Genomic DNA, 9,901 nt, shown 5'->3' on the forward strand with positions numbered 1-9,901 from the left:
TATTGAGGAAGTTAAAGACCTTTCATTGTTCTCCCTTAATGAACTTATGGGCTCACTCATGACTCATGAATTAACTCTCATGAAGCGCTCTAGTGAAAGCTCTAAAGGAAAATGACTCGCTCTTAATGCTCTCTCAAGCGATGAGGAGAATGAAGATGATGAGTTCGCAATGTTCACTAAAAACATTATTGGCATGATAAATGGTCGAAACTCACAAAGATATAGCAACAATTCTAACAAACGCCGCTTTCCTAAGAGAAGATCGAGTTCTACTGTTGGGTGTTTTAGATGTGGTGACAAAGGTCATCAAATCAAGGAATGCCCAAAGTGGAACGACATCAAATCCAAGGAAAAACGTGACTTTGCTAAACGTGATTACAAAAACAAGTTAATGACTGCCATTTGGATTCTGAAGAGGACGATGTCCTTGAGGAAGAATTAGACGCCAAATTGTGCGTCTCGTCTAGTTCCTCTAAGGATGATTCCAGACCACCAAAGAAAGAAAACATCAAGTGTCTTATGGCCCACTCAGTTGACTCAGATTCAGATTCAGACAATGAGGTAAATAAGCTCAAGAAAAAGGTTCGATCTTTCTCTAAAGACAAAGTTTGTCTCCTCCTAGACCAATGCATTGACAAGTGTCGTGCCCAAACCAATAAATTAGAAGCTATGCAAACTGAAATTGAGAACATAGCCGAAGAAAATGTTAACTTGAAAGAATGTGTAAATGAGGTTGATCAACCTAGTTCATCGTTGAGTCTTGAAAAGGAAATTAGGAAGCTTTGACAACAAAATTTGTTTCTTGCTAAGAAGGTTGATGACTCATATAACAGAACACTGCACTATTGCATCAATATCTAACAAATAAAATGAGTCCTCACTAACTCAAGAACGTGACCAACTTCGATTGACTTACCGACCTGTGAAAATAGAAAAGATGATCTTGTCCAAATTGCTGAAATGTTGAACGACGAGTAAAGTCATGTTAAAAGTGTTTTAGATCAAGCACAAAAGTCAAATAATGACCTCCTGTAGATACCTCATTTCTACACCTCCCACCAACCACCCAGTGATTATTGTGCCACATGTTTGATACGCGGAACGATTTTATGACAGTTCGTAAGTTCATCAACAAGTGATAGTACAAACACTTGAGTCAACCTCATGATCGTCATCTATGCGCCGACACGGTCGTTTTGACAGTAATTAGAGTTCATTTGGAGTCCGGGTCAAAACCACTTCATTTTCTAAAAACCGTTTAAATGCCGAGTCGGAATGTTCCGGAGGGTTCTAGAATTCTCTGGATATTTATTCCTAATTAAATTTAATATTTTTAAGGAAATATCTTCCGTATATTGTGTTTCATGGAATAAGGAAGTGTATATCTACCGAAATTTCATTAAAAACGTGGAAATCTTTCTTGCTGAGGAGGAAACCTCTGGGAAATGACGCAGCAGGTGCTGCGCCTCTTCCAAGGGTCGCAGTGGCTGCTGCGCCTCTTCCCCAGCCCTCTTTTCACGCTTTCCAGAATATTTCCGTGATTTGTTTCCGTATCCGTGTCATTCCTAAACTCTTTCGTGTGTTTAGTATAAATAGAGACCTTCGGTCTCCATATTTGGCACGCGAGTGTCCGCCCTTCTCTTCTCTCTTTGCATTCTAGACCACGCTTTTGCTTTCGACGCCTACGTGCTTGATCAATCGACCACGTAAGCTCAGATAATTCTGAGTCTCAGTCACGTTGCATAGACCGACCAATTTGACCAACTCCACCTTAATCAATCTAATCAATCTTTTAAATCCTTTAACAAGGGCACTTTCCACGCATATTCGAGTCGAGCAATCACTAAACGATAACTTTAGTCAATCTCGTTTCGTCAAACATGTAAGTCTGAGGGTGTAAAATCCTATTTTATTTTATTGTACCTTTATTTTGTATCACGAATGTAAGATTTATATCAAAAGCACGTTCAAAATGGTCTTTAAAAACCATATTTTAAACCCTATTTACAAAACAGCGGAGGTCTGACGTCAAGAAGAAATGCAGCAGCAGCTGCGACTCTTCAGTATATAATGCGCCTCTTCCTGAGGCTGCCGCTGCTCCTGCTCTTCTTCTTCTTCTTCCTCGATCTTCTGCAATTTTCTATTTCTCTTATTTCTTTCATTTATTTTGTTTGTTTCAGTATATAATCATGTTTTACTAATCCTTTTCAAATCATAACGTTTAATTCGGCATAAATCCCTTATAATTCGATAATTGCGGGTTTTCGTCATCTTATTCGAACCTGGGTTTAAGAGGCTCGATTCATTGATATCAAGTTCCTTGAATTCGTCCCAGATATATGTTTTAATTCTGTTTTCTTCATCAATTCTTAATCTTTAATTTCCGCTTCTAACTTCAAGTTTGCATATAAATTCGCTTTTCCGACATCGTAAATAATATCTAAACTATAGTAGTTCGTTTCAATCCGTTTTTATCATCTTATGACGTTCCAGATGTATGTAATCTGCTAAATCACTTCAACTTGAGTCTAATATCAACATCGATTTTAAATTACCAATGAACGATAACCATCCGCGATTCTGACTTCATAGCCAGAACCCAACTGGAGAACAGACGCAGGAAGTGCTGCGCCTCTTCCAGAAGACGCAATAGATATTGCGCCTGTTCTGGGTTGGCTTCTGTCCTTGAATTCTTTCTCGCTTTGACGTAGCTTCTAATTACGTATTTAATCAACTATTAATCGTATTATTACTACTAAATCTACCGTATTTTCAATTTTAATTTTCTTTTATTTTCTTCTTCAAAATCCCGTTTTGAGCGTGCTTCTGACGTAGATCAAATAATCTTTCTAATCGTTGTAATTTTAGTTATTGCGATTAATTTTATTATTTTATTATGTATGATTTATTTGCTTGGCCTTCACATGTAAATTAATCTAACTTCCAATTTTGACCCAAATTGTTTGCTAAATTACGTGTTAACCGACATAGTCTAATCTCACATGCTAGGTTTAATCTGTGTTTGTTGCATTTCATGCATTGCATCGACGATGTATCAAATATGAACGGTTTCCCTAATCATTAGTAGAGGCCGCTATCGAGGCGGGCGGGATTAGGTGTTTGATTAAAGAGCTTCCTAATACGTACCCTCACCCCTTACTTCAGTTATCTTTGGACATCCGTATCCATTGGCATCTTCGAGAGTCATTCTAGACATAGAATGCTAAGGGTAACGAGTTCTTAGTGTTCATGTTACTACTTTGTGTCTTGACATGGCACGAGTATTCGAACGGTTTCCAATTTTTCCACAATAAATTGGTGGCGACTCCACAAATGCAGGCTTATTCAACCTTTTACCGGTTTCAATGCCTCACAAATCGGTAACGGCCCATGACGTTCTTTGGCAAAACCAAGGTTCCGTGGGAGAGGTGCCGCCACCTCGAGACTAACGCGCGGGTGGCCCATGTCCACAGTTTGGCGACTCCGCTGGGGATGGTACACTTACGTGTTACCCAGGGTAAAACTTGAACGAGGTTAGGGAATAGTTTATACGAGACAGTTGTCGGTTTTCATTACTCGGCCTTCTTAGGTCGTTTTATTCGGCCTTCCTAGGCTTAATCCCATGAAATTTAGGATACGGGACACGTTATTTAAATTTAATAAAATATATATTTTGTAGTTATATATGTGTGATTTTATTTTTGAAAAAGTATTTGATATTAAATTTAAATAAATGAAGGTAAAATTTGACGTTAAATATAACTTATTCTCATTTCTAAAACCAACAACCAACTTATAATCAATCTATTTCGACATCTCATTACTTGTCTAAAGAACATCATTTGCCCACCAAATTCAACCTTGTAACAATTCACGCCATTTACCCTAAATTCAACTTTCCGTTTGAAGGTGTGTCCAAATACCATGGACACGGCTCAAAATACCATGGACACGCGTCGGACACGTGCCCAAATAAAAGATGATAGTTAGACACGGCTTTACAGGTGTCCGACACGTTTTGACGTGTGTCCGACACGGGTGTCCGACACGGGAACACCAATTATGAGGAGTGTCCGTGCAACCTAACATATACGTTGGCCCCTATTTGATATACCGCGCCTAAAACACCCCAAGTATCCAAATTGGAGTTTTATAACGGGTACATATTGTCACAAAAAATTGAACATTAATGAGAAAATAAAGATTTTATTGACGACTTTACATATTTTAGATGAGTAATCAACCAAAATCGTCCAAATACAATATTAAAAATTATAAAATTCTAGCATTTAGGATATCTTTAGAACAATTTGTCAAATTCAGAAATATTTTGCATAATTTTAAAAAATCGAGTACATATTCTAAAATCTAGAAATATACGGGGTACAGAGTAGAAAAACCCTACTAAGATAACGTTTTTCAATGCTTTTTACAATTTCTCCCACCGTTGTTCTAGTGCCAAGGTGAAACCCTGGTCTGCTTTCAGGGTATCAAAATTCAAAAATTTAGCAAATTTGTTCATCATAATCTCTCCCATTAAAACAATTCCTCTTCTTAATCAGGTATTTGTTGCATAACTTGGTTTTCTCTTTATTCATGTCAGCAAATTCTTCAACTTTTTCACTCTAACTGATGCATGCTTAATAACTGTATTTGATTTGATATTCATGATTCTGTTGTCTAATTTTGTTCTTAATCAAGTATTTTAGTTCACACCTGAACAATTTGATTTGGGTTTTCTTAATCAATAACTGTATTTGATATTCATGATTTAAATCCCTTTATCAGTTTGATTTGTCTGGATTATGATGAAATAAATTAAAATAACTCAGTTAAGTGGCCGCTTTTCTTTCTCTTGTTATTATCGATCTTTTGATGCAGTTCTTGGCACAATTTCATTTTGGGTCATCCGGAAACGGCCTCTTTGTGTTGCTAACACAAGGGTAAGGCTGTATACATCCGACTCCCTTACCCCTCCCTTACCCCGCAATTTGCAAGAGCCATTAAGGCATTGGGGTAATGTTTAATGTTGGTTTATCAGTTTGATTTGGGTTTATCTCTGAAATTTGAGTTGAATTTTTTGTTTTACAGTTATTGTTGGGATAAAAGTTTAGAGTTTGAGAACCATGAAATCAATGTCAAATAAGAGCGGAAGTTGTGAAAGTAATGATGGTATTGAAGATCGGTTGAGTGGTTTGCCTGATGAAGTGATTGTGCATATTCTTTCATTAATGCCAACCCTAGATGCTGTTAAAACAATGTTACTTCGGCGATTCGGAGACCTCTGGACTCTGGTTCCTACTCTGAGATTTGATTTTTATGAATACTCTTATGAAATGATTAGGACTAAACATAAACCACCAAGCAGTCATAAGATGTTTTCAAGCTTTGGCCGCCTTGTCCGAAATGTGCAGAGGCTTTATAGAAGGTCCGTCATTGACAGCTTTTATCTTTCTATCGATGATAATCAAGAAGAGCTAAAAGATGTGATTGGTGATGTTCACCTATGGCTTAGATTTGCTATTGATAAACAAGTCAAAGATCTCTATTTCGATTGTGCTAATTATCGCAATGGTCCATGCCCACCTCATCTTTTTACAAGTCAATCTCTTGCTGTGCTTACACTCTCTCACTGTACGCTGAATCTTTTGGAGCACGAATCTCAACCCCATTTGGGAACGTTAAGAAAATTATCACTTATACAGGTTACTGGAACTACTAATGCTTACGATAAATTATTTCGTGGGTGCCCTTCTCTACAAGAACTGTATATAGATATGGATGGCGCTCCAGGGTTATTGAGTTTGAATATCAATGCTCCAAGTGTTAGTAAGTTGTACCTTCACCTGTTCCACTGCTATTGTACCCTTAATTGTCCCAGCCTGAAAATACTGGATATCGGTGTATATGGAGCAACACCACCTTTTCTGCTGGGCGTGATTGGTTCTATATCTCTTCAAGAAGTGAATGTTAAGAGTTTGCCACGGAGATGCTCTTCTGGTCTCGTTAAGTCATTCTTTCAACTCATTCAAAATGCTAAGATTTTTATGTTGTCATCTGATGCGTTTGAGGTACGACTTGCTCGCTTTTTCGAAATATGTTGTGGTTTTATACGGTTTACCACATAGATAGTAAAAAAATGCTCAATTGAAAAGCATCCTTCATTATATAGATTTGATGTTTTTAACCTTCATGAAGTCATGCTAGACAACCTCGATTTGGGCTGGTCTGGTTTGCCAAGGAAAGGGGTTCGTTTGTGGATCATCTATTTGCATAGTTGACTCGAACAAAACAGTGGCCGAATCTGAAAAACACAGTAACCCTCTTCCATTACCAGCTTGTTTCCATGTAATCCAAAGTAATTATAGAACACATTCATTTGTCAATTTGTCAATGCTAACCCTTAAAGCTACTGTAATTTGAACTACGTGTCTATTCCAATCTAAAGGCTACTGGAAAACACAGTGGCAATATTGCTTCTAGCTGAAAGTCTGAAACCCTCCCTATTCCATTATTTGCAGGGGCCCTTGAGGCTCCGTGTATTGCTATTGTTGCTGCTGTTGTTGATTCTGCTGCTTTCCATATTTCCAATGGAGCCAAAGACTCATTACTCTTTGGTTATGGATTATAATGGAATAAATCAAAATGGCTCACTAAAGTGGTTGCGCTTCTTTCTTTTGTGAAGTAGCGGTCCTTCAATGCAGTTCTCGACGCAATTTTCATCTTGGGTCATTCGGAAACAGCCTCTTTGTGTTTCTAACACAAGGGTAAGGCTGCGTACATCCGACCCCCCCCCCCCCCCCGTACCCCGCAATTTGCGGGAGCCATTGAGGCACTGGGGTAATGTTGTTGTTGTTGTTGATTCTGCTGCTGCATTATTTTTTTCATACATGTAGATGGTAGACTCCTCGAATGTTATGCAGAATGTGATCAAGTTGTGTACAATGCTTGGTTTTTTCAACTGCAATTCGAAGTCACTCTATTCAGACTAGGTGCTTAGAAAGTTAATTAGGTGACCGACTCCTATGGTCAATGATGAATTTTGTGTTTCCGCAATTCCGCCATATCTGCTCTTTGTTGCGTTGTTAATTTATTGCAAAATTTTATGTACGAATTGCGGGAAATGAAGTAACACCATGAGTATTTGTTTTTTTCTTATTCAGGAAATATCTTCCATAAAGAAAATGGAATTCCCACAAAATAGATGGAAGCGTATAGTTTTACACCCGCTGTGGAATTGTGAAAGATGCCACGAAGTTATCTGTATGCTGATCAAAAGTTCGATCAACTTGGAAGAGCTCATAATATGCGCAGGAGAATCACCGGTAAGTAAATTTCTTATAATTGGTTCTCGTACTCCAATTTATAGACTTGTAACATTGAGCCTTGTTATCAAATGTATGGCAGGGTACTAAATGTGAGTTAGTTTGCCCAAAGTTCTATACTTGTGTGCTGCCACTACTTAAGACGGTCACTATCTATGGGAATCATGGCTATCAAAAATGGTGCAAAGGTCAGCTCCAAGTAATAAAATTTTTGCTGGCAAATGCAGTTGTATTGGATAAATTGGTAATTACTCTTGGGAAGAGTAAGCTAACAACCATCGAGGAGCTCGATTTGGTTAAGCAAGTATCAACATTCAAAAGAGCCTCCGCATATGCAACTATAATCTTTGCTTGACGAACATGGAATGGCTACATATGAATTAGGAAAGCAGGGTGTCGATGAAAAAGTGAACTCTCAAGGGTATATGAATTTGCCGATCAACGTTATGGAAGTGTTGCCCTCTATTTTTGCTGAAATTCTACTACTACTTGAAGGTACTTCCTTAGTCAAAAGTATTTTTAACTAGACGTAGAAAATGGCCCTTTTGACTCAGGTCTCGGCGTTTTTTCTAGTGTGTTTTACACATTGGGGGGAATTTAAATTCATCGACTCATTTCGGCTTCAACTATTTCAGAATCATATTTTGGGCATTATTTTCGGTTCTAAAATCTACGTCGCTTTGAAAATAGGGTCGCCGGTACGGTTAATGCACTATTGATATTTTTTAGCTCAAAATAGTGAATCCATTTTTGAAATAATGGTCAAAAATAAAATATTTGTCGTTTTGGGTCGGTTTTGAAAATATTTGTCAAAATGGTGTCCACGTAGGCTCGGGATTTCTGGACCTAAAACACGCCACTACCAATGGCGTGTTTATAATGAGTATGGAAAGAAACTTCATTAAAAAATGGACTAAAACAAACACGCCATTGGGAATGGCGGGTTTCGGAGGGGAAACACGCCACCCCTAATGGCGTGTCTTTTGTAAATTTTTTTTTTTTTTTTTTTTTTTTTTTAAGTTCAGTCAGTTGAGGAAAAAAATTGTTGTAAAGACACGCCACTACTAATGGCGTGTTTCCTTCACAAAACACGCCATTAGTAGTGGCGTGTTTCAGGTCTAGAAATCCCGAGCCTACGTGGACACCATTTTGACAAATATTTTCAAAACCGACCCAAAACGACAAATATTTTATTTTTGACCATTATTTCAAAAATGGACTCCAAAATAGTTCATGACGGTCGACTTATTACTTATTCATATACATTATACAGTAAGGATTAGAAAACAGGGCACAATTTGTGCTCTCGTGCGCCTATTGGGCCCTAAATTAAATCATTAGTCAACAAAAAATAGGACATTAATTAAACGAATAATTGAGATGAATGAAGTATTTCTGAACGTGTCTATCATATCAACAGTGAAAATTTGTATATCCAATCAGATTTAAATTCGTGTTTGTATCAATTTAAACATTTATCCACGCACAAATTCTCATTTGTGACGGTGATATCCGTCACAAACTTGTGACGGATACCGTTTCCTCTCACAAATGACCCATGAGAGGTGAGTGGGAAGACACGTAAGTCCCACTTCTCTCTCCCTTTTGTGAGAAAATATGGCTCAATGACGGGATTACGTCATCAAAAAAGACTAGCTGTTATCCACGTTAGTCTCATTTTATCATTTGCAATAATTCATTTTAGCATAGAAAACCAATCATTGTAATGTGATCGTGTTGAATGATTATGATTAAACTAAATGATAAATCTAACAGAATTTGACAATCTCTTTCGGTCTTTCTTTGTTCGCAAATTCTCCCTTGTGACGGGTACTATTCCGTCACAAACACTGTTCTTTGTTTGGTTATTTATGGGCATATGTGCTTTTAATTTTTATTTGTATTTGTTACATTTTCATCATCTTAAATTTAGACATTTTATATAGATCAGATTTTGTCATGTTCATGTTACCGAAAAATGGGTTATTATTATACTTTTAATTCTTTACCCGATCCAATTACTTGAATAAGTCACGGATCGAAACTTAACTCATCTCAGTTTTTCTATAAGTCAAGTCAAGTTCTGCAACCCGTTTATTGTAAGAAGTTTAATTTCAATCACCGAGCCCATATAAAAAGTTAATCTCACCGATTCAATTAACCAGTTAAACTCAATTATCGCATTTAACTCACTAACATGTTTCATATTGGTAACTCTCACTGGGCCGGGCCTGTATGGGCCAGGTTGGTGGGGAATGAGTCTGAGCCCACACGGCGGGCTGGGTGAGGGCCTGGCTAGGGATTGGTGGTCCCGAAACGGCCCGGTAGGGCAAAAGGGAAGTGGGCTGCGTAGTGTGGGCAGGGGAGGAGTAGCCCGGGACCGGGATGGAGAGCGGGTTAGGTGGGCTAGAAAACTGGGTTATGGGAAGGGGAGGCCCAGTGTGCCGGGCTGTGCCAACCCGCATTATTGTCCATGTCTATATGTCCGTGGAACGGTGGAAACCCCAACAATTTGAGCAAATTTTCGTATCATTGAACGTCATGATGAGTTGTGAAGATGTCATACATAATTACAG

The 9,901-nt window shown here is 38.0% G+C and overlaps 1 protein-coding gene across 1 annotated transcript; it reads left to right on the forward strand.

The window, feature by feature from the left end:
* Positions 1–4,394: 4,394 nt before the first annotated feature.
* Positions 4,395–7,951, forward strand: LOC141596448 (F-box/FBD/LRR-repeat protein At5g56420-like). Its single transcript, XM_074416619.1, has 4 exons — positions 4,395–4,562; positions 5,092–6,071; positions 7,164–7,325; positions 7,408–7,951. Exons 2-4 carry the CDS (start codon positions 5,127–5,129, stop codon positions 7,678–7,680), a joined length of 1,380 nt encoding a protein of 459 aa, XP_074272720.1. The 5' UTR covers positions 4,395–4,562; positions 5,092–5,126; the 3' UTR covers positions 7,681–7,951.
* Positions 7,952–9,901: the final 1,950 nt, after the last annotated feature.

The sequence above is a fragment of the Silene latifolia genome, chromosome 8 (assembly GCF_048544455.1).
Source record: "Silene latifolia isolate original U9 population chromosome 8, ASM4854445v1, whole genome shotgun sequence".
Taxonomy (NCBI): Eukaryota; Viridiplantae; Streptophyta; class Magnoliopsida; order Caryophyllales; family Caryophyllaceae; genus Silene; species Silene latifolia.